We start from the raw sequence: 26365 nt of genomic DNA, 5'->3' as shown, positions 1-26365 counted from the left end.
AAGCTGAGGCCGAAGAGGGCGAGTCACATATTGAGTAGCACATCCAGGACGCCTGAGAGCACTCGCCTACTGGGTCTGGGAACCTCAGGGATGTGGCTGCGCGTCTCCATCGCGTCACATAGCCACTGCTCATCTTCCCCATCAATTTCCCTCCGCATTCTCTTATATACAGTGATGCAACTTTAAATGTTTATTTACAAAGACAGAGAAACCTCAGGAACATGAACCAAACATTTATTGAAAGCTCATGACATGGTATCTTCTATTGCTGATTGCTATTGCAGTAAGTCACTGCTCGAGTTAGTGAGAGCCCTGGGTCTGAAATTGGCATTTACGCAAAATCCTTGCAATTGACATTCCCGATGTATGCCCCTCCGCGGTTCAGACAGGCATTGATTCTGACTCCAAAGTTCTATCCAACTTTTCTGTAGGCCTCATGTAGTACTGCCTGGAGGTCGTCTGACACCTGCTTCAGATCATCCAGTGGGGCAGGACGGTTGGCATGTACAGAGCCCTTGGCAGCCCCCCAGAACCAGTAGTCCAGAGGGTTCAAGTCTGGACTATTGGGTGCCCAGTCATAAGTGGTACCCAGGGCAACAAGGTGGTCTCTGAAGAGCTGCCACAGAAAAGTGATGGTGTCACCAGCTGTATGCGGGGGTGCACCATCCTGTGTAAACCAGGCCATGCTGGGCTGTTTTGGGGTGACCTTTTGGGCTGGATCATTGTGTCTTCTGGAGCACAGCCTCACCGTTGATCATCACCATCCTGCCGTTGTTATTCTCAAACCATTAAGGCCCTAGCATTCCCCATTTGGCATTGAAGGCGCAGAAGCATGTGACCTTGGGCCCTTTCAGGTACCTCTCAGTGATCTCTTCAGGTGGTTCTACCCCCTAGAAAATGTTGTTGTGGTTGTTGATAGCATGGTTCAAGTGTAAATTGGCTTCATCACTGAACCAGATCAGGTTGATCCAGTTTGGGTATTGCTCCATCCTGTCAATGAGCCAATTGCACATATCAAGTCTCCTCCTCATGTTATCTTGACTAATTTTATGCCTAATAAAGATGTTGTCTGGGAAAAGAGAGGTTATGCCAGACTGATGTTGGTTTGATGCCTAGCTCCCGGGAGCGCCAGCGGTGAGACTTCTTGGGACTGTTCACTGCAGAATACTGCACAGTGTCGATGTTGGCTTGGCTCTTGGTTACTGATGCTGACTTGCCACTGTTACCCTTGCTCTGGTTGTGCACTGTTCCTTTGTGCTCAAAATGTTTCACAATATGTTGAATGGAACAATTTGTGGGTCCATCACCTGTTTTGAGGTCGTATTCCCGGCAGAACCTCCGGCAGGTGTCTATATATGATTTAGTCTCATACCACAGAGCCACCAATTTTGTCTTCTGCTTCACTGTCAATGGCATAGTTGAGCTACGGAGCTAGAAGTCCCAGGGAACAAATAGCACGATAACACCACCAAACGTTGAAAAGGAAAACGGTATAGGTAAAAAAACAAAGAAATTGCAGGAAGTCAAAATTGTATCAATTTTTTTGAAACACTGAAGAGCTGCCGAACTTGTGTGAGGTGAGGGCAGAAATAAAAGACTGCTTTCATTTTCTCCATACTTTACTTTTATTTTCAAGTCCTTGTTTTATTCTTCTCCCCTGAGTGAATGATGGCCAAGTCTTTTGTTTAAGTGAGATTGAAGAAGAATATGTGTTGTGGTTAAATCTGCTCTTCTGTGCCTTTTTGCTTTCTTGCTTCGAAATACTTGCTTTTAAATGATTGCTTGCTTGTGTGGTTGTAATAAATATAATTGTTTGTTATTTCCAATCTGTCTCGATTGTCTTTTCCTTTATTGGTCTGACCCAGTGCATAAGTAAGGTTAGATGGGAAGTTCTACCCCAATAATTTGCTTCGTTAGCCAGTGCGCACCCACTGTAATTCTCGGCAGTAATCCGCGTGTGCACTGAGGGCACGTGGCCCTAATTAGCTAACTGTCCATGGGTAAGGTATCACGCGAGTTAGTGTAGCCCTGTCCGGATTGGCTGTGCCAATCGGCGTTCATGCTTGTCCAGCAACCTGCCAGTGTGCGGAGTTATTTGTGCCCGGCAGCCTCAGGATCCTGCATTCGGCAGGATCCCGAGTGCTTCACCTCGTGGCAAGCCTCTAATCCCGGATCCGTGACAATATTTTACTGGTGTTCAAAGAAATAGCGAAATGGGTATGGTGAGAGGAAGAGAAAAAGGGCAATAGAGGGAGATCTGCATAAATTACTTCAGCTTACTACTGTAATTGCATGGTTTAATGGGAATCTAGATTATCAGCTGGGCACCATTTATCACTGAGGTTTCATCCCTTAAATTCCACAACCCCTCTGAAACTGTGGGCCCACAACCTTATTTTTCTTCAAAGGTCATCCCAAGAGAGAGAGAGAGAGAGAGAGAGAGAGAGAGAGAGAGAGAGAGAGAGAGAGAGAGAGAGAGAGAGAGAGAGAGAGATGGGGGGGTGGGGAGATAGTCAGACAGACAGACAGACAGACAGACAGACAGACAGACAAACAGACAGAGACAGAGATCACTTTTCTTCAAGGTAACAAATTAAACAATCCTTTTGGGAGAGGAGGAGGAGTAAAAAAGGCTGCATTTTCACCATTGTACTTGACAGATTATTCTTTATTTTAATGTCCTGGGCTGTATGGAACAGTCATATGGGTTTGCAAAATATTTCATTCAGCAAGTTGTGGACATCATTGTTCCAGAATTAATGTCCTCATTAACAAAAACTGTTTGATCCAAAAATAATTCATGCCCAGCCAAGAGTCATCTAAAACTGCAAAATGAGAGAAAATATATTTCCTTCATCTGTGCACGGCCTACACCATGCCATTAGAATGTATTATTACATGTTATATTACATTTGTCACAGGCGAAGAGTCTCTAACGGTGTTCGTGGAGCATGGAAATGGAGACCTTCCTGCTGAGAACTTCTCAAGAATTACAGATTCGCTGCATCAGCTCACAGCAGCATATTTCACCGAACGCGACACCACTCTACGCCGCCTGCACGAGATGCAGATTTCATCAGGACACATCAAGGTGCGTCCAGCACCCTTCGCTTCACCTCTGCACATAACCACCTTTACATAACCGAAGGTGATAGAGCCTGCCATTGAATGAGGAATGCCATAATGAAGGGTTTAATTGTGAATACAAGATGAGCTCACAGTGTTTAATATCTCAGCCAAATCACTTCAAGCAAACCCGATCGCACGATTATATGCAGTTTTAACCAGTGCTGCTGTTTGTTCCATTGACTTCCTCATTTATCGAATGACGAAGAAGGAAACGCGGATTAACAGTTTCTTTTACAGTGATGAAATGCTCATTGTGGAGATTCTGACCATAGTCTTTTTTTTGCTTCTTCTTCTTTTCTGACACTGAATGTGACATAAAAATCTTTGATTACGTCGATGATGAAACAAAAAGAAAAATATCATTATGTGTTTTTAATGGTGGAAATAGAGATCCAAACGAAGCACAATATAAATATGCATAGATGTGAACATAAAGTGACCCTTGAATGGGGTTGAGACATCCTTGTAGAACTTTCGTCAATGCTTCATGACATCTTGCTTGTGGCCTAGTTCAATGAGGAAGTCATGTCAATGAAACATTCCTTCACTCTTTATTTTGAATTGCCTGCGCTCGGCATAGTCACGTGAGAAAGAGTATTTCTCAGCAGAAACCAATGTGCTTACGTGATGTCAGCATTTTATGATTTGGGAAACCACTTTTTTGGGGGGGGGGAGGGGCATTTCCCATTTTTAAAGTTTCATTCAATCGAACTTTGTTTGCAATGTTGAGATTACTGCTTCACTACCTGCATGTTTTTCGGCCGAACTTTTAAAAAAATCATTATTGAATCAATATTGCATCACATTTGCATCCATATAATGGCATTTCAAGTGTCAAGAACGTCAGTGTGTGCACCATCATTTTCATAGCATAGTTTAATGTGTCTCCGTGTTCTCTTTGACCGTGAACGTAACATATTTTTGTTTCGGAGAGATAGTTGAAAACTTTATTACACCCTGAGTCAGGTCATCTGATGTGTGACTAACACATACAGGGGTAATACGAGATATGATGCACCCTGTACATTAATTTCCCCCGGCCAGATATATTTATACAATGTCAGTGGATTAGCCCTGTCTCTGTGTGCCAGCTAATAACACACCGCCATGCATTGTACGTTCATATTATGCCGGCAAGGTGTGCTTGATTTTCGATTCCAGCAACTGAGTCTTATCTAACTCTGCACTGTTCAGTCTGAATTGCCTTACTTGCAGCTTAGTTTACCAATTCTAAACTTTCTGTGCCAAGTCACATACGTCTGGCTATTTTCGATCGCCCGTGACCATTGCATGAGTACAGGTCAGGCAGGATGTGTTTGGGTCATCGCGCAAGTTGTTTTTATTCTGCCATGAGTAAGCACAGCATTGTTTATTTATTTTTTTTTAAACATAAAGTAAAAATTCTGATTTGGCCGAAATTATCAATCTTTATCAACAATGTATTCTTCAACATCTGCTTTGAGGAACACGATGGAGACTTTTTGCTTTATTCCAGACTAACAAAAGTACCCATAGCTTTGCTGATGGATTTAATCAAAAGAAAGACAACATGTTGAACTTCACAAACATTCTGCTATATTCACTCTGTAATTTACCCGAGGTTATCTTCCATCTGCTTGGAAGTCAGCCAACATCACCTTCATCAACCACCCTTGTTGATATGGCGTGAGCAAAAATCCGCGTCGCTACAAAGCTCAGTGTTGCTGCTTTGGTTTGAAGCTCCACTTAAAGTGAGTGAAATGAAACATTTTGAAAATTTCGAATTCTTCTCACTCAGATTTCAACATCACCGTAATGCATTTTTACCCCGACGTTTGACTCTGTCAATAGGAGGGGTTTTTTTAATTGTTTTTTTTTTTTAAGTTCAATTTAAATTCTGTTTTCACTTTTCGCAGTCGGTAAGGTTGATTAACACTCGATTGTCATAAAGTTTGTAAAAATGACATTTTATACCGTTTGCACGTCATGTACTGTACGTGGGTAGCAGTTGCTGTTTGATTCCATTGGCCTCATTGAAATCCATTGGCTTCCACTCGGCCTCACACGTTTATTTATTTTAAGTTCAATTTTAATTCTGTTTTCACTTTTCACAGTCGCTACGGTTGATTCACACTCGGTTGCATCAATATTTGTAAAATTTGAATGTTTTGTATCCTCTGTCTGTGTGGAATGCATTGCTCTGAGGGGAGGCTTCCTTTGGCTTCCATCGCCTCTTCCATGCTGCCTCACGACACTATCTTAAGTTCTATTCGATTTCTGTTTTCACTTTTGGGACCTTCTGGTGTAGTTACAGTCTTAACGTTGATTATTTTCATAAAATCATAGCGGAAACACACCTTTCATGAGGAAAATGTATTAAATTCAAATCACCGTTGGGTATTGAAAAGAACACCACATGCTTTCCATTCACTGCTTGAACTCGTACTGTGTCCCCCTGGATGACTGCTTATCGGTAGCGTCTATCCGATATTGGCTTATATTTTTGAATGTTTGGTGACGTGCTCTACAGGTATCCAAAAATAATTCTGGCGAAAAATGGCCGTTTTAAAATGTTGTTAAAATATTTCAGCAGACCGCGAGCTGGTGGGTCACGTGACGCTGTGCAGGCAACATGGCGCCTTATGATCGCCTGATCTCGCGAGAGATTGAACTTTTCGGTGGTCCGAGGGTCCTTTCTCTTGAATACCAACACTTTGTAGAGAAAGCCATGATTTACAAGAATTCAGAGTATTTATTTAACGGTCGTGAGCGCGGGTTTGAAAATCGTGTGATGACGTTGGAAATAAATTTATCTGGAGAATGGAGGTCTTTGTTTCGAGCGGCCTCACGCATTTGTATTGACTGGTAATCAGCTGCCCAAGTATCAACATCATTTGGTAATCAGCTTTCATTCAACGTCGGGGTCATTCATGGTATTCAGCATGTTTTGAATACATATATAATAGTCAAAGCTCCTGGAAGAACTAGAACACAGAATGGATCAGGACGCAACATACCAAAAGGAACAGCAGAAGGAGAAGGGGGAAAATGCTAACAGCAGGGCAGAATCAGAAAATAGACGGAGACGGACAAACAAGTGATGTTGTTCATGATTAGAGGGAGGGAATAATGCAATGGGTGGACAAGATGGATAAAGAAGTAAAATTTTGGGAGGGGGAGGGGGTGGCTGAACAGGTAGAAAAAAGATAATGGGTTTGGATTGGGGATGATCTGAAATGGCAGGAGTGAACAACTGTCTTGAAGACCTGGAGAGAAGAATGGGATTGAAGAGAGTGTGGAGGTTGGTTCCACAGATGGGGAAAAAAGACAAACAAATGAGGGGAGGTGAGTCGTGGTTATGTATTTTGGCAGTTTCACGAGAAGAGGGTTGCTGGTGGACCGCGTGTGTCCGAAAGATACTTGGGAGGGGGAGGAGGACTGCAAGACCAGAAAGGAGGCGGAAGAAGACAGGCCACCGACCTGTTGGCAATGGTGTAGTGATAGGCCCATAGACTCAGCTTCGGTGAGAGAGATTCCAATGATCTTGAAGGCCTTGGTTTCCATGGTGTCAAGCTGAGCAAGGTGAGAGGCAGAAGCACCAGCCTAGTTAGGAGAGCAGAGTTCCATCAAGGTGTGGATGAAAGCTTTGTCGGTGGATAGGAGTGCAGGTGTGCCAAGGAAGGACTTTGTAAAACAGAAGATGCCCAGTTGGCATCTGGATTTGGAGGTGAACTTTAAATGTGGCTTGCCCAAGCAAGATAATGACTGAGAGTGAGACCTAAGAGTTTAAGTGACTGAACTTCTTCAAGAGCGTTGTTGAGAAAGTAGGTGGGAGGATTTGCGGTACGGTCTTTTCGGTGAGAGAAAGTGAGTGCGTTGGATTTCTCAGGCGTGAGAAAGTGAGTGCGTGAAGAAAATATTCCAAGTGTTTAGCCAGTTTGTGGTTTTGTCAAGGTCTGAGGAGAGAGAAGAGGCTGCAGTCTGTTTGTCAGAATGATGAGAGATGTCACAGCAGAGAGTGGAGTCATCAGCAAAGAGATGAAGAGGATTTTCCAGAGAGTCAGTGAGATCATTGGTGAAGATTAGGAATAACATGGGGGCGAGAACACTGCCTTGTGGTACTTCATCCTTGACAGGGAGAGGAGAAGAAAGGATTCCGTTGAGAGCCACATGTTGACTTCGAGAGTGGAGAAAGTCAGTACTGCAGGAGTGTAGTTGGCCTTGAATTCCATAGGCAGACAGGTTGGAGAGCAAGGCAGGATGTCAGTCTGCATCGAAAGCTCGAGATATGTCCAGAGAGATCGCCCTCGTCTCATTTCTGATATTGAGGGCCTCCATCTATTGTTGGGAGAGCAGAAGCAGCATGTCCAAGAAAGCGTGACCTCATATGAATCTGAATTGATGAGATGAGAAGAGGTCGTTGGAGAAAAGAAATGATTTTGTGTCAATGCCGATGATGAATTTGTGTCTTTTTTCAGCATGAAGGAGTGATATGTATGTACTTTTTAGCGAGGTTGGGAAATGGATTGAGCTGAGGGATCAGAAACAACAATACTTGGGATCAAAGGAGTGAAAACGAGGCAAAAAAAGCATAGACAAAGCACAACCTGACTATTACCAGTAGGCCAGACTTTACCCTGATACAAACTGGATGGCTCATCACATTAGGATACAGTTTTGGAGAGAAAAATTGGCAAAAAAACACGACCAGCAAAACAGGAATAAAATTATAACACTAAAACACTACATATCTTGTCTGGAGAACTTCGCTTAAATGATCTGGAAAGAGCAAGCACCAATCAGGACGCCCATGTGCTGTGAACGCGGAATTGGAAGTCAATTATCACGTTTCAGCTTTCTCTATATTTTTCCCATGACATCTCTAGATATGGAGAACTACCGTACTCCATGATAAGAAGGAGATGATTTGTAAAACCGAACAACCGGGTGGTCCTATGTGATCCACACTTACATTGAGATAATTGGGGTCTTTTCCCCCCACCGTGAACCCTCTCTCCCAGATATGCTACCCTGAGAGAGACCATACTTGGTAGCTTGTACCTGTTGCTGCATTTGAGCTTGGGGAGTAACTGCTGAAATCTATCTCTCTGGAGATGAAATCTCTCTGGTTTCTTCCCGACATCCTCGTTCTTTGTATCTTTCACAGTTTCTATTTTTTAATATTTCTCTTTATTCATCCCAATTCTTGCTTTTTCTTTTCTTTTATCTCCTTTACTCTTTGTTTGTTTTTACAGCGTGGCGACATCGCGCTGTTATATAATTGGCTATTCTGTCCTGTGTCTTCTGTCACGTCTTCTGTCACACTTATGGCCGTGTACGTCCCTTTGATCTGAGGGTTACAAATAGAAATTTGTCCAACGTCAAAACTCTTCCCATCATGCATGCTAATTCACCGTGTCTACATTTATATTTTATAACTGCAAAATTGTTTCATCATCCTTAACCTAGACTTTTACTGCCCCCAGCCGCGCGATATCGAAGTATTCGCTTCTTGTTCTTTATAGATCCATCTGTCTAGAAGAAGTGTATTCTTTCAGAATTTTTTTTCTGTAAGGCTCACTTGGCTGTGTCTGGATTGGTTTGAGGATAGTGGAGTAGCGGCTGAACCCCAAGTCCTATCCAGGTTCCTCCTGATGACTCTATATTTGCTCTTTACTTGCTCTGGTTCCTTCTTATGACTTCAATGCAGTATTTGGTCTTCTGTTTGATTGGGTACCCTGAGGCAACATGCAACATTTGGTTGGATTTGGTTCAGTATATATACATGTATATATATATATATATATATATATATATATATATATATATATATATATATATATATATATATGTGTATATATATATATATATATATATATATATATATATATATATATATATGTGTATATATATATATATATATATATATATATATTTTTTTTTTTTTTGAAGCATATTTCAATAAACAAGCAAACACTACTTGAGCTTTATGTGTTACATGTCAATACAAAGGGTGGAACTGTGTTAGATTCTAAAAGGAAAGAAACTTCTTGGCTGAATTGAGTTTGATGGAACCCCACTGCCTTTTCTGGTACTGTTTAATTTTCCGTAGATGGAAAAGTGTAACCTTGGCTTTACCAATTTGAACATTTGTCCCAAACTTTGGCTTCAAGCTTGTTATAGACCTCCAAACAATGAGGCTAAGTCAAAGCTGCTGTTATTAAATAAAACTTTCACCCTTTTGTTTCGTTCTTTTAGCATGTCAGAATCAATATTGTTTATCAATTTTCAACGCGTCTTGCTGTGCTGGGCTAAAAACATACAAATATTTTGTTCGTTCAATACCTATCTCACCAGCAGGCAGCACTCCTCACTGCTCTTCAATCAAGAACACCATAAGATCATTTTGTTTTTTTTACAAAGTGATGACATCATCGTAAGGTGAGATCAACAACTGCAAAAACTCACAGGATTCTACAACGATTATTTAAAGAACCTGATGTCTCTTGTCATTTTTTCACGATTGACAAAAATCGTACCATCATATCTACAAATAAGAAGCGATCAAAAAGTTAATCTTTTCGGTCTAAGGCAACTCTCTTCTGATATAGCTCCCTTTGCTCTCTCAAATATTCGCCTCTCCCCGACTCCTCCAGGACACGTGCTCTTCCTTATAACCCACTCCTGGTTAAACTTCCAAAATCCAGGCTTTCTGCCCACTTTAATCTTTTGTTCCTCTTTTCTCTCATTTGTGGAACTTCCTTCCTGAGGCTGTTAAAACCCACTCCTCCCTCCAGAGCTTCAAGCAAGCAGTGCACCTCCATCTCATGTCAAACCCACATTCCTACCCACAATCGTTTTTTCCGTTATTAACCGTACCTAACTTGAACCTCTTACTTTCGGTTGACCATGCTTTCTCCCCTCCTCTCTATCCTTTTTAGCTGTTCGTTTATTCCCTTTATTTGCCCAAGGGTAACCCTGTTACACCACAAAAAAAAAAGAGCAAAAAAAGGACCCGTAACAGAGCTTGTCGATAAATCACATAAAAGACTTAGACATTAATGGACGTGAGTGTACTTTCTACAAGGCTAACCGCCGCTCTAGCAGGGAAAATGGCCTTAAAAATGTCTGTTGTTGGTGTGAGTGTACATTAATTATAAGGACAATAATATACATAATGGACAAACATAAGTGGTGCATGTTGGATTTGAACCTGGATTCCCGACATTTTGAGGTTACTTTTACCCTACTGAGACAAATGAGACAGGTTACTTTTACCCTACTGATGCATCATTGTCCTGACAGCAACTCATATAAGTGCAAGAGGAATACATGAGGCAGAAAATTTGCAAAGTACCTGGCTTGATAAGCCATGGTGCAAACCTACCTCTGAGGGCTAATGGCTGACCGCATCTAAGCCCGAAACCCTGCTGGAAAAGGATGATAACCTGCGCAGAAGGAGTATCATTGAGACAGTCATGCTTTTTGTAAAGCCACAAAACCAAAGTGTGGTACCTCGCATGGAATAACTCATATAAAACCAGGGCAAAATGATTCATGTCTGTCATTTTTTACTTCTTCTTTTCTGAAAATTTTCTTCAAATAAAACCATTCGTTATCAACAAAACCTTCAATCTGGCACTTGCTGATCAGTTTTCACAACAAAAATGTATCTCTAAAATCATTATGGTTTCACATCAGAAATTTTGTACCGAGAGAAAATCACAGCAACTTGCTAAGATATCCGTGTGGTTGCTGTTGTTGTTGTTGTTGTTGTTGTTTATTATCCCCCGTCAGTTCTGCTCGAACAGGCCCGTGGCACGAAGATATTCCGTCGATCTCCCAGGAGCGACTGACTCAGGGATCCCTCATAGGGTTGAGCCGTGTGGTTGATAAGTTTCCTGAAGATTGACTTATTTATGACATTTCTTCCCTTGACCAATGCATCCAATGTTTTGTCACAGTCAGCTGCTAAATTTGATATATGGTGGTACTCTATTTGCACATCTTCAAAGTTCACCCAGAGCATATTTGAATAGGTGAGAGAGAGAGAGAGAGAGAGAGAGAGAGAGAGAGAGAGAGAGAGAGAGAGAGAGAGAGAGAGAGAGAGAGAGAGAGAGAGAGAGAGAGAGAGAGAGAGAGAGAGAGAGAGAGAGAGAGAGAGACATACAGACAGACAGACAGACAGACACAGAGACAGAGTCTGCATCTCTCATCTAATCATGGAAGATCTTCATATCTCTTTAAGTGTTAACAATATCTGCAGCTTCCAGTTTGGGGTTTTCAGCACGTGCACGGTGAAATGTGAGCTGCTCGATTCCACCTCATGAACATCGAGTTTTCCAAACTGGATTCATCTTGTTTTATATTTTGTCATTCATCTAAGTGTTGCTGTTGTATCCTGTGCAATATTTCATGTTAATTCGTTCGTTGTTTGTGCTGTTTGTTTCGTTTGTTTTGTATTATTCAAGGCCTGACACGGCCTATCCTCGGATATAAAGTGTGAAAATTATTATTTGTCTCCATGTTCCTCGTTTTGCTTCTTTCTTCCCGAATATCTTGATCCTACCTCCTTCACATCATCCTATTTCCCCTCCTCACTTAAAAAAAAGAAACCTTTTTCGTTCACTTCACACTCTCAACGATCAATCTCATTTCTACTTGAATTTATTTCTGCCTGTTCTCCCGGTTCTACATTTCCCTCCCATCCCCGTCTTTTCTCAATATCTCAAAATGGAACCTTCATTGGATATAAATCGCTTTCTTCCTTTAACAACATTTAAAATCATGGGGAAAAAATGCTTTTCAACCCTTATCGCTCCTTTTGAAATGCTACATGTGTTCTTCTTCTTCAATACTATATTTTTTTATTTTATTCTTCTTCTTCACAAATCTTTTCCAAAACCATTTGTCAGCTAAATGCTCGATCAACCAAGTTCACCAACTGTCCTCCCACACATATAGCTCCATGTTTCTCCATGCATTCAACAAAATATCTAATCTCCCTTCCCATGATCTTTATCTCCGTTTGTCAAAGTTAGGAATTTTGAATCATAATAGGCATCCACCCTCATCCCACCCCTCAAAGCTTTATGTCACCCCTTTCTGCATCTGTCCTCAACCCACGCTCCACACACACACACACACACACACACACACACACACACACACACACACGCACACACACACACACACACACACACACACACACACACACACACACACACACACACACACACACACACACACACTCCGTCCCCCACCCCCCACAAATACAATCCATCCCCCGCAAACCACATACTCGATTCTTCACCCACACACTCGATCCTTCCCCCACACCCTACATACTCAATCCTTCCCCTGTACCTCACACACCACACACTCGATCCTTCCCCCATACGCTACACACTCAATCCTTCTCCTGTACCTCACACACCACACACTCGATCCTTCCCCCATACGCTACACACTCAATCCTTCCCCTGTACCTCACACACCACACACTCGATCCTTCCCCCGCACCACACACACACACACACACACACACACACACACACACACTCCTTCCCCTGCACCCCACACATACAATCCATCTCCCACAACCCACACACTCGATCCTTCACCCACACACTCAATCCTTTGCTCACACACTCAATCCTCCTCCCACACCCCACACACTCAATCCTTCCCCTGTACCTTACACACCACACACTTGGTCCTTCTCCTGCACCCCACACACTCAATTCTTCCCCCACACCCCATCCCATACACACTAAATCCTTCCCCCCCACTCCACACACACACACAAATTCCTCCCCGCACCCGACACACACAATCCTTCCCTGCACCCCACTTGATCCTTCCCCCACACACTCTTTCCCCCACACCCAACACACACAATCCTTCCCCCACACTCCTCACACTCAGTCATTCCTCTGCACCCAACCAACTTGTTCTTCTGCACCCTCACAATGCCTCCTTCCCCATACCTCTAACTGTGTGGATCTCAAACATCTGAGGTTTCCACTCTAACCTGACAGCCTCGACCCTAATCAATCCAACCAAGTGCCAATAAACCAGACATCATCGGTTTAACAGAATCGTTCCTCCCACAGGACATCCCTGACTCCTCATTGTCTCTCTCCAGTTATTGTCTCCTCCGATTTGATTGTCCAGAACCACACAGCGGGGTGGAGTTGCACTTCACATCAATAACTCAATTTCTCACTTCCCTTGTACTGACCTTACAGCTCCCAACCCCCAGGAGTACCTCTGGCTGTGACTTCCCATCCACTCCATATGTGTGTTGTTCCGTCCTCTAAACAGTGACGACTCCCTCTACATCTCTCTCCCAGACAACATGGACAAACTTTTAACCACTCATCCCAACTCCTTTTATTTCAATTGTCACCGTGCAACTTGGCTGCGAGTTGGTACCTCTCACCCACCCATGGCACTTCAGCAAAGGACTTCTGTGACTCCATGGGACTGACACTATCTGTGAACTGTCCAACCCAGATTTCTCCCAATGGCAAATCCTCCCTTCTGGATTTGATGATAATGAACTTCCCTGCAAGACTCTTGCTCTTCCTTTGCCCAATTTGGTTGATCTGATCATATGCTTTTGAAAGTAAACATCTCTCTGGATATTCTCAGAGACTGCCTCAGTGCTGGTTATCTTCTTCAATAATTATCTTCAATAATTATCAAATACCCTTCTTTCAACCCCTGGTGCACTGAATTCTGTTGTGAGGCAGTTGCTCTGCAACAACTTCCCTTCTCTTCTTGGAAGGCAAATCTGACAGAAGGCAATCTCAATGCATTTCAAAAAATCCACAACAAGTGTGTACTCTCAGAAGAGCCAGAAACAACATCTGCCGAACCTCATGGATGAACTTTCCAACTCGTCTCCATGCTCTTAAAGTTGGTGGTGCCTTATTAAGTCTGTATCTGGAGTATGCTTCCCCTCCATTCCCTCTCTCTCTCTCTCTTCAAATGCCACCACAGCTGACTCCACTCGATGAGATGACCGAATCCCTCAATTCTGTAGTTGCTTCCAAATCTTTTGTCCATAACCACTCACTCTTGGTTCTCATCCTTCCCTGTCATACCCAACTGCTCCTGGACTCTTTTTCACCTGAGAAGGGAGAGAAGGTTCTTTCAACCCTCGACTCTGACTCTGCTGCTGCACCGGATGGCATCAGCTTACGTGTCCTAAAAACCTGAACTGCTGCTCTTGCACATCCTCTCTCTGCCCTTTTCGCTCATTTGCCCGAGGTCATTCCTCTTTTTTTCATTTTTATCTTTGTTCCCCCCATCGGTGAAACTAGCTTCCACATTCTCTTCAATCTCATTCTTCCACCCAGGTCTTCAAGACAGCTGTTCATCACCATCTCAGATCATCCCCAATCTAAAACCATGATCTTTTCTACCCTCATTAACCCCCACCCCAATCACTCCTCCATCTAAATTTCCAGTTTTCATTCCTTGATGTACCCTTCTGTATCTATTTTATCCACTGCATGCATTCTCTCCTGTCTCCCATTCCTCCCCACACTCTTTGTTTGTCCAAGTCTCCCTCTGTCTTGGCCTTCCACTCTGCTGTTGGTGTTCGTTCTCTCTCGTTCTCTCTCGTTCTCTCTCTCGTTCTCTCTCTCGTTCTCTCTCTCGTTCTCTCTCTCGTTCTCTCTCTCGTTCTCTCTCTCGTTCTCTCTCTCTCTCTCTCTCTCTCTCTCTCTCTCTCTCTCTCTCTCTCTCTCTCTCTCTCTCTCTCTCTCTCTCTCTCTCTCTCTCTCTCTCTCTCTCTCTCTCTCTCTCTCTCTCTCTCTCTCTCTCTCTCTCTCTCTCTCTCTCTCTCTCTCTCTCTCTCTCTCTCTCTCTCTCTGTCTCTCTCTCTCTCTCTCTCTCTCTCTCTCTCCTGTTCCTTTTGCATCCTGTTATATCCTCATCTATTCAGTGTACGAGCTCTTTCACGATCCTCGACTATGTATACATAAAAATTTTTTTCAACCTTACAGCTATTACTCTGCTTGAAACCACCAATGGATGCATTTTGATGTCGTATAAACATTAAACACCTATCGATACTGTGGTTAAACCATCCCATTCACAAGCCATCACCAAGGGATTACATTTACAGGGACAAAACATTCAACAAATTGCTCCAGAACATCATTCATCATTCTGGAGTACAATCTAAGAGAAGAGGATGCTTTTCTGAAAAAGATGTCCGATACATTTGGCTTTATGTCCACCGCTGATTGTCCGAAACCTAATGAAGCATGCTGCAGAGTGAGGGGTAAAGCTGCGAGAGAGGGTTATTGAAGATACATCATCTTCTTGAAGACAAATTTATTCCTGTTTGTAAAGGCTGGTGTTTCAGAGTGGATTTCAGGGCAGTTTAATTGGTCTTGTATTATCTCTTCATTACCCTCAGAGAGCCCACACAAAATTATCTACACTGGTATGAAAACGATCAATACATCAATTATTTTCACTTTACCAAATATTTGTGCTGGCAGGATAACTCACAGGTAGCACACTTGCCTTTTCAATTCCTGCCAGGAATATGAACCGTCAACCTGATGTATCACCAACAGGGCACTGTCCATCCAGTGGGATGTTGTAATGGGGACACAGATGCCAACATTGGTTACTGGTGGACATTAAATTATCAATGGTGTTTTTCACAAAGAGGAGGTGATTGTGACTGGCATCCTGGCCAAATTCCAAATTCCTGCTCTAATGTGCATGGTGATCAGCAGTACGGCCGCACCTAAGTAAAAATGCAACCACCAGGCCAAAGTCGAAATTTAATTTCGGCGCGATATGCACTCGCTGAAAATAAAAATCTCTCATAGATCTCTGTTGTGACTGTTCCTTGTCATTTCCATTTTGATAAATAACACAGATTGATGAGAAATTAAAAACGAAGCTAAAATAAAGTCAGTACTTTATAGTCATGATGACTTCCACTTTTGCCACTCCCATGCACCTGTCTCACTCACCTGGAAAACACCTACACCAAACATTCAGGCCTGACTGTCCTTGTCACGTATGCTTGTGGTTGCATTTATAGTGAACACAGTACATGCCGTTGAGTGCTGCACAGGTGCAGGCATTTTAATACAAAAAAAAACAGATGCTATCGTCAGTGAAAACAAAGCAATGCCAATGTGTGTAATTCCTTTAAAACATGTGCAGATTATACATAAAGTTAGACGATGTCAGGGATTTTCTCATTCATGACAGAAAATGGCATAAATGTGAGCCTTCATTTGAAGAACTAAGTCAAAACGAATGGAGTTTAATTTTTATTTGAAGCAACTCATTTCATATTTAGTTTAATTCATCTGAACTGTTGTTGGTGTAATTCTATTTGTTTAAACAAACATGTTGTTTGATCCATTAATCCATCCATCCATCGATCCAACAAGACCATACTCTGTGCAGAGCGTCGATGCTACCGAAGCTGACTCCTTGGCTATTGGACACAATCCTGGATGGGTCGCCACTCCGACAACAGTATACCAGCAAGCTGGCACTCATTTTGCCAACCTCGGAAGGATGACGGGCAGAGTCAACCACACCTGGTATTAATTCAACAACCGAGTGGGGTTTGACTTCAGAATCATAGGATCCCAAGCCCACCACCCTAATCATGAAGCCAACAGCAGGCATATCCGTTAATTAGCGAATGGCTTTTGAATTTGAAAATGGTCAGAATGTGCAAGCTACGTGATACAGATGTTGATTGGCTGTCCAGCTTTGCTCAACCCCACCTTTGGGTATTTAGGGGGATATTGTGATAATTTTATCACTCTTGAGAAGGGTTAACGGATGCATGTTGTTTGGCACATATATTTTTAATCGAAACGTTGAGCCATTGTTTGTTCAATCAAAGGTTGGAGAATTTACCATGGATTTGATATATATATATATATATATATATATATATATATATATATATATATATATATATATATATATATATGGTATATATATATATATATATATATATATATATATATATATATATATATATATATATATGTATATATATATATATATATATATATATATATATATATATATCTTTTTCTTTTTCTTTCGGCTGCTCCCGTTAGGAAGTCTCCACAGCGGATCATCCGTATGATCCGCATAGTGATTTGGCACATGTTTTACGCCGGATGCCCTTCCTGACGCAACCCTGGTCGCCTCTTACGACACAGGGATATGGTACACCTATTTTTTAACCGGGGTATACACTGGCCCAGTATTACTGGTACTCATTTCGCCGACCTCGGAAGGATGACAAGCTGAGTCAACCCCCTGGTGTATTAATTCAGTGGCTCAACGGGGCTTGAACCCAGGACCTCTTGGATCCCAAGCCGCTGCCCTAACCACTGCGCCAACACCAGGCTCATATATATATATATATATATATATATATATATATATATATATATATATATATATATATATATATATATATATATATATATATATATATATATATATATACCATAATTATGGCACGCAGCGCAACCCTCTCAGATGGAAGCTACTGGCAAATGGCAATGAGATGGATGATGCGCCGCATGCTTGTAAACTCGGCATAAAGCAGCCGGACAGCGGCGCCTGCTCATGCCATGTGATTTTGGACAATGTTCCTGTGGACCAACGAAAGAGTCACCATAGACCACTAGTTGAGAACCACTAACATAGGTAGAAAGTTTGGAGAGCAAGGCAAAACACCACACTGTATTAAGAGCATGAGATACATCTAGAGACGACGGCTCTGATCTCATGACTGATATTGAGGGCCTCCATCCATTGTTGGGAGAGTAGAAGCAGTATGTCAAAGGTGGAGTGACCTCATCGGAAATCAAATTGGTGATCTGCGATGAGATTGTTGGAGAACAGGAAGGATTTCATATCAACTGTGAAGACAGATTCCATGACTTTGCTGATGATTGGAAGTAAGCTGATATATCTGGAGTTGAGGGGAGAAGTTTTTGCTCCTTTTTTGTGTAATGCAGTGATGGTGGCTGATTTTGAAGCAGACGGAAGACATACCGCAAATGACAGGGTGTAAAGGGCAGGGTGAAAAAAGATAGTATGAAAAAAGAGGAATGACCTCGGGCAAGCGAGAGAGTGAAAAGGGCAGAGAGAGGATGTGCAAGAGCAGCAAAGCAGGTTTTTAGGACATGTGAGCTGATGCCATCCAGTCCAGTAGCAGAGTCAGAGTTGAGGGTTGAAAGAACCTTTCTACCTTCTCAGCTGCAAAATATACAGAGTACAGGAGCATTTGGGTATGACAGGGAAGGACGGTTATCGAGAGTGAGGGGTTGGGGACACAAGATTTTGAATCAATTAGAATTGAGGCATTCGGCCTTCTCACGAGTGGAGTCTGCTGTGGTGTAATTTGAAGAGAGGGAAGGCATGGAAGGGGAGCACATTCCAGAAACAGAAGGTGCCACCAGGTGTTAGAGGAGGGAGACATGTTTGAAAGTTCATTTTTGAGGTTGAACAGATGTTTTCTAGCTCTTCTGAGAGGCGACACACACTTGCTGTGGACTTTTTGGAATGAACTAATATTGCCTTTGATCGGATTTGCTTTCCAGGAAGAGAAGGCAAGCTGTTTCAGAGCAACTGCCTCACCACATTATTCAGTGTACCATGAGTGGAAATAAGGGAAGGCAAATTGAAGACGTGATGGGATGAATCTGATGGGATGAATTTACCACTGACAAAGCTTTTATCCACAGTCTGATGGAGTACTGCTCTCCCCTCGGGCTGGTGCTCGAGCCTCACACCTAGCTCGATTTCACGCTGTGGAAACAAAGGCTTTTAGGATCATCGGTATCTCCCACGATGAAGCTGAGTCTTTGGGTCTCTCACTCTCTCACTAGAGGCAGGTCGGTGGTCTTTCTGTCTTCTACCATTTCCTCTCCGGCCTAGCCCCCCTGCTCTGTCTGACCCCCCTATTTTTCCGCAGGGCGCACAAAGTCTGCCAAAAAACCCCTTCTGGTAAAATTGCCAAAATCACAAATCACTGCTCACCTTCACTCTTTCATTCTTCTTTTTTCCCACCTATGAAACAAACTCCCACACTCTCTTCAATCCCATGCCTCCCCCCAGGTCTTCAAAACAGCTGTTCACCACCATCTGAAATCTTCCACCATCCAAAATCTTGATATTTTCTACCCCCGTTAATCCACCCCAAACCCACCTCCTTCAAATTCCGTTTTCCTTCCTGAAAGTCTCTGTTGTACCATCTTGTTTACCCAATGTACCCTACCCCATCCCTATCCCTTCCACAGATCTCCCATTGTCTCTGTTCCCCATTATTTTGTGCTTCCCTCTCCCAGCCCTCTGGTCTCCTGCCTTGTTATATGTTTCGGTGTATTAGCTCTGACACGAGCCTCAACATCGTATACAAAAAAAAACTATGTACGAGAGAGAGCAGGTTTCTGTGGAAGAATTCCCAGGCTGAGTCATCATCAGGGGCAGTAATTATGGGAAACCAGTCCTGAAGAGAGAAGGCTGCTTGCAGTCCCTGCCAATCTGAGTGAAATGCCAGCCTCGCTGGGGTTGTGGCAGATTTTGGAGAATAGCCAAGGAGAATTTGACTTCCACAAGCACATGATCAGATGAACCAATTGGAGTCGAAGAACAGCAGGAGACATTTTCAGGAAAGTCATTTATCACCAAGTCCAGAAGGGAGGATTTGCCATTAAGATAAATATGATCCAAAGGAAGGCAGACTCATGCCTGTGAGGCACCAGGATGACAGTAAACATCTCAGGCTGGGAGTCCAACTGAGATTAGGCAGCTCAATGGTGAATCCACCTCATCTGAGGTTTTCTGTCAGCCCAGGCAAAGGAAAGATAGGAAACATGAGAGAAGAAACCAAAACACAGAGGAGAGAAGAGAAGTAAAGCTTTTGGATCTGTAATGATAATTGAACTGCCAGGCCTTCAGAGACTTGATTCAAACCCTCAACACTTCCCCCTTTCCAATAAGCAATTTCACTTGAGAAAATACAAAGCTTAATAACCACTACATTTCCAACAAGCCAGACCTAGTTTCCAGCTGACTCTAGCACCTGTACATAGGCTGCTTTCAAAACCAATCAATTGCAAGTTCTCTTTTATTTCATTTAACAGCAGCCCATTAGGATAATTAGAAATCTGCTCAAAATGTGCCTTTCATTGTCAAAGAGTTCATCTTTTTGAGAGCATAAAACAAAGCACAGATATATTATCTATGCCAGGATTTTTGGCATCAAGATATGTTTTCCTGGCAATTTGGGCAGGTTCCTGCGGGCTTCTGTTAGTTATGGATGAATATGGTGGGAAGGTACATCACTCTCAAAAGACCAAACAAAGATCCCAACGACTTGGGGTATTGCTCAAGTTTATCTTTCTTAATTACAAGCTTTGCACATTGTGTTAATGTTACCATCATTGTGACCTCAGACCATGCTCCTTTTGCCAAGTTTTAAACTTTTTCTTCAATTCACTTTTCTGACGAGCATTTTGACTTAATTGCTCAACTGAATTAATCTTGCTGCACGGGTGGAAGGCGTGCCTGGTCTGCTGTGATTTAGCACACAGGAAAGAATGCCGTAGATTTACTGCGACTTGGAAAGGTACTTTAAATTGGGAGATGACAAAATTACAGAAAGCTTGTATAAAGAACCAGAATTATACAACGGCACTAACATATCCTCCACTCCTACAGAAAACCTGATTCTCAGGCAGACTGCCGAGATGGCAGACAATAATGTCAGGGTAGTTTATATGACAAACATTGTTTCCTTCCTTTTTGAAACAAGGAAAGGAAAAATCATTATTGACATGGAGCAGTAATAATTCCACTTCATTCCTTTCAACATAGGCAACCAGTTTAGATTTCATCTCTGGATACTCAACATCAAGCATAAAACTGCATTCTTGCACAAAAGCTCGATGGCATCTATGAGTGTCAAGCAAAGGATTAAGGTGGTGTCCTCGCACATATTCTGTGCTCGAAGGACATCCCACAAGTCTGTGACTTACAATTTTAAGGCATCCGAATCCCTCATGTCTTGGAAGCCAAGCAGAGTCGAACCCAATAAGTACTTTGGTGGGAGACCTCCATGGAAGACGAGGTGTCCTTCAGTGTCCAATAGCATTTTGATGCTCACCATATTCACCACATGAAATCAAAACCCAAAATGCTGACTTTTGAATGTGGATCCAAAAATATAAGTTTATTGTAGATTTGAAGATAGAGACTGGGTGGCAGGTCAGATGTCTGAGATCTGCCCCTAGTGGTGCCAGCATAACAATAGACATTTGTTCTTGAAACACACTAAAATAACACTTTAACCTGAGCCCATTTGATAAGCTCGAAATAATATTGGGTGTTTGGGCACCCTGCTGGTGCTGTCCCATCACTGGCGCACCGACATGACTGTTTGCAAAGAAAAACATATGACTGTTGAAGAGCATCAATTTGCCACATGTCTGTGGCCGATTGACCACATGTAGCGAACGTATTGGACAGCACAGTTCTAGAGTGAGGGATGACAGGACAGCCCAGTTTGTAACATGCTCACCTCGAAGCTACATGCAGGTTCTGGATTTTACATGGAATTACAAGGAACTTCAATGCAGGAGGAGACCATTAGGCTCATCAAGCCTGCACAATCTTGCCAATATTATTCCATGCACTTAGTACTCTCTGAGTGAATATGACTAATACTACTCTCCTGGTGCAGTGGCTGCTGCATTTTGGATAATATATTTTTGTTAGGGGCATAAAACGAGTTATCTCATTTGCATTTATCTTGTTAAATGTTTATTATCCCATTGTATCTCAAAATTAGGCCAGTATATGTGTTGGTATACCAGCTAAATTCGCTGCTGAGAGATTAATGGGATGTTTTTTTTGTATTCATAGTCTAGGCTCGTGGAAGAGCTAGTACTAGCACACTGAACGGATCAGGATGCAACAGGAAAAATAGGAACAGTTGAGAGAGGGTGGAAACACCAACAGCAGAGTTGAAGGCCAAGAGAAAGGGAAGTGGACAAACAATGGGTGTGGTAAGGAATTGGGGGCAGGAGAGCATGCATGGGGTGAACAATATGGATACAGAAGGCAACTCCAAGGAGGGAAAACTGGAAATTTGGAAGAAGGAGGGATTGGGGTTGGGGGATTAACCAGGGTAGAAAAGATCATTGTTTTGGATTGGGGACAATCTGAGATGCTGGAGAACTGCCGTCTTGAAGACCGAGAAGGAAGAATGAGATTGAAACGAATTTGGAAGTTGGTTCCACAGGTGGGATAAAGACGAACAAATGAGTGGAGGTGAGCAGTGATCCTGGATTTAACTAGTTTCACCAGAAGGGGTTTGATTGTGGTTTGTATGAGCCCTGCTGAAACCTGGGGGGGACAAAGCATGGAAAGAGCAGAGGGTGCAAGACCAGAAAGGGGGTGGGAGAAGAGAGAGAAAGAGAGACCACCGACCTGTCTGTGATGCGAAGGGATAGACCCATAGACTCTGCTTCATCCAGGGAGATTCCATAATCTTAAAAGCCTTGGTTTCCATGGCATCAAGCAGAGCAAGTGATGTGAGATGAGGGAGCTATCGAGTCACACTATAGTTAACTTTATACCCCTGCCTCACACCAGTTTAAAGTTAACTATAGAGTGATTTTGATGTTAAGTAAAATTAAGTAGTATTGTAAGAATCGTGAAATTGTTTATAAATATTACTAATCTTATAAATCAAGTTTTGGGATTGTAAATACGGCACAGGCATGTTGGGCCATTGGACTTCCTCTAGATCATTTGCATACCCATTGCACTCCATGCTAGTCTATCTCATTTTAATCAATTCACGTGTGTAAAATGAAGTCGAAGGAGCTTCCTGATTTCACATGACCATCAAGCTCCAAGTGACATTCTTAAGAGTCTCTAAGTATATGAGGTCACTTGAAGCTCCCACTGGCTAAACTACCTCCATTCCTTCTTTGGAGCTGGAATCTCTCAAGTTACTGTTTGGGATCTAATAATTGATTTTTTTGCTTCTCTGGAAAATCCCTTTGCATCACTTTGCCAATGATTGCACTTTTTTTGCTGGACAGTTCCTCAACTCGACAGCAAACAGGCCATTGCTCCAATAAATGGGGCAATTGATAAATGTTATGTCTGTCCCATGTTCTCTTGCTTCCCTCCACCCTGTTATCTGCAGTATTAAGCGCTTCACCACTTGTTGTTTAGTTCTCCCATGGAACGACTTTTTTTATGTTTAAAATAAATGAATGCAGTTGCAATATCAAAATAAATATAGGGATCAAAATGAAAGTGTGTAATTATATACCAATGAGACTGTATTGGTGAGACTCAGGAGTCATTCTCCTGGGTCTCACTGTCAGCCGTGATCTTTCTTGGGCAAACCACATTTCAATGTTGGCCTCTAAAGCCAGTTGCCAACTGGCTATCCTCCATCATACAAAGTCCTTCCTTGGCACACCTGAACTCCTATCCACCTACAAGGCCTTCATCCACAGCTTATTGGAGTGCTGCTCTCCCCTCTGGGCTGGCTCTCCTGCCTCACACCTTGCTCAGCTTGACTTTGCCATCATGTCCTCATTATTGGAATAGGGCCTTCAACATTATTGGGAAACCAAGGCCTTCAACATTATTGGAATATCCCATGATGAAGCTGAGTCTATGGGCCATCACAGACAGGTCGGTGTTCTCTCCGTCTTCAACCGCCTCGTTTCTGGTCTTGTACCCTCCACTCTTTCCATGCCTTGTACTTAACCTGTTTCTGTACAGGGCACACACGGTCCATTATCGACCTCCTTCTGCTGAAACTACCTAAATAAAGGATCTCTGCTCACCTCCACTCATTTATTCCTCTCTTTTCCCACCTGTGGAGCCAACTTTCACATCCTCTTCAATGTCATTCTTCCCTCCAGGTCCTCAAGACAGCTATTCACCACAATCTCAGATCATCCCCAATCCAAAACCATGATCTTTTCTACCCTCGTTAGCCCAGCACCGTCATCACCACCCCACCCCCAAGCTCTGCTCTTTACAAATTTCCAGTTTTTCCTTCCTGAGAGTTTCCTTCTGTGTCAATCTTGTCTATGCCATGTGTCCTCCCCTACGTCTCTCATTCTTCCCCACATCCCTTATTTGTCCAAGTCTCCCTCTATTTTGTCCTTTAACCCTGCTGTTTGCATTTGTCCCCTCTCTCTACTGTTGTTTGTTCTGTTGTGTACTGATCCATTTAGTGTTCTCACTCTTCCACAAATCTTGACTTTGTATAAATAAATAATAATAAAAAATTAATATCACGAATTGGTGCACTGCTTGGTTTGAAGCCGAATTCATGGATTGAAATTCACTGCACAAAACTAAAACAGTGTGGTCGTCAAATATTAGTATTTATACATCCAGGACACAATATGAATTTTTAGATACAAATAAAGGTGGGGAAAACAATGAAGAATATCGATTAAACACCCTAACCTCAACACATGATGCCAAAGTAAAGAATACAATGAGTTGGGTTTGGGTAACTTTTACTGTAATGACAAAATATTGTCCAGTTGATAAGCATGTGGTTTCAAGGTTAGCTTCGTTTCATAGAAGTATTCATTGAGAGGCTGCTAAACATCTTTTCATAGTGTTAGGTGTTGGAAAGTCATGTGTTGAAGGAACGATGAAAGCAAAGAGGAGTTCGCAAAAGCTGTTGAAGATGTTACATAAAAGGACAGAAGAAGTTGGAAGTAATAGGGACAAGGAATAATATGAATGATAAAACCACATGAATGAAGTACTGTATATAATCATGAAGAAAAACACTGGTGAAGATTGACTTAAACTAATTAAAGAACAATAAAGAGAGAGTAATGAACAAATGAATAAAGCTGATAAAGTTATTAAATAGAGTAAGAAAGGGAAGGATAAAACAACCCCACTTAAGGAAACAATACCCAAAAGCGACAGTGTTCAATGCTTAATTCCGTTTGGATATTAGAAAGCTTAAATCAGTCTTGAGATGGCTTTTTGGAACTCCTATCATCAAAACAAAACCTATGGATGCAAATTCTCTGCATAGAACCAGTGAGGGTTATTCTGTTTTCTCTTTTACAAATAGTCTTGTCACTGGCCACCAACTTGTTTTTTTATTGCAATGACATTACTCAATGTGCTGTCGACACCGAAATAGGTCACGGTTATCTCAATGGTAAGATCCCATACATTCATCACTTTTGAGCTGGCCTTGCTCACGAAACTTCATAACTTCACGCAATTAGCATCCAGGGTTAATTGCATGTTCAATTGGTGAATTATGTCGGTTTAAACAGTCACTTCTTTTTGTAGAGGTTATTATTTCTAAAAGAAACCAGTGCCTCACAAGGGTAGTTGTGAAAACAAACCAGTCCATCGTTTATTGCAGTGACCCTTTTGCTTCTTCTAGAACTTTCTCTTTAGAGGCCTGGCCTATAGCCTGCTTGGGGTCAACTGTTGGGGCTTGCATTGGAGCCTACTGCTGGGCTTGCATTGGGGCCAACTGTGAGGCCTGGATTGTGGCCTGCTGGGGGTCGGCTGCATTGAATGTTGTGCTTGCTCGAACTCTTGTTGCATCTCCTCCAGTTCGGATCCCTGATCTTGTCTTGAGTTTGGTACTGGAGGATACGGTGTCGCTCGCATACACAACATCTGGGTCTCTCCTCTTCTGACAGTTTTAGGACTATCAGACTGCAGGTTCTCTCTTAGAACTGGCCGGATTCAAAAGGCATTCCATCCGGTCATCACCATCTTTTACACGAACAGCACCCTCCAGCTCCCTGGCTGCATACTCCTTCACCCTTGTGCTAGCCTAATCGGGTTCTTTCTCTTTCTTCTTTATTTCCTTCTTCATTCTGCATATGTATGTATTTCTGATGGTTACAATCCCTAAATGAAAGTTGGTTGATTGTATGTTGGTTTGGTGTGCTGCAGGCCATAACACTTTGTTCAAGGTAATTTCACATATCAAAAATCAACAAATTACCAATGGAAATTATCTTCATCACTTAATTTCTAAAAGATTGTAGAAATCTTTTGTAACATTTCATAGAACCCAGAGATTTCTCAAGTTGTTCATTTAATTATCCTCAAACGATCTGGTAAATCTAACCTTAAGCAACTTCACTCTTCCATCAGTATTACCATTTTAAAAAATTGTTCACACTTCAAAGTGGAC

At 42.3% G+C, this 26365-nt stretch overlaps 1 protein-coding gene across 6 annotated transcripts in view; it reads left to right on the top strand.

Annotated features, from left to right (window-relative positions):
- The window catches only part of LOC147012571 (BMP/retinoic acid-inducible neural-specific protein 3-like), a 260934-nt gene that overhangs the window by 21762 nt on the left and 212807 nt on the right, over window positions 1-26365 (top strand). For all 6 annotated transcript variants that reach the window (XM_085853564.1, XM_085853567.1, XM_085853562.1 and 3 more), the window contains one exon: window positions 2922-3091. In XM_085853564.1, the coding sequence (XP_085709690.1) occupies window positions 2922-3091 (170 nt within the window). The remainder of the gene's footprint in view (window positions 1-2921; window positions 3092-26365) is intronic.

This window comes from Eptatretus burgeri, chromosome 14, assembly GCF_056783735.1.
Source record: "Eptatretus burgeri isolate ZD-2024b chromosome 14, Ebu_testis_v1, whole genome shotgun sequence".
NCBI classification, from domain to species: Eukaryota; Metazoa; Chordata; class Myxini; order Myxiniformes; family Myxinidae; genus Eptatretus; species Eptatretus burgeri.
Note: the sequence above shows the minus strand (reverse complement) of the source record. Positions and strands in the feature narration are given on the sequence as shown.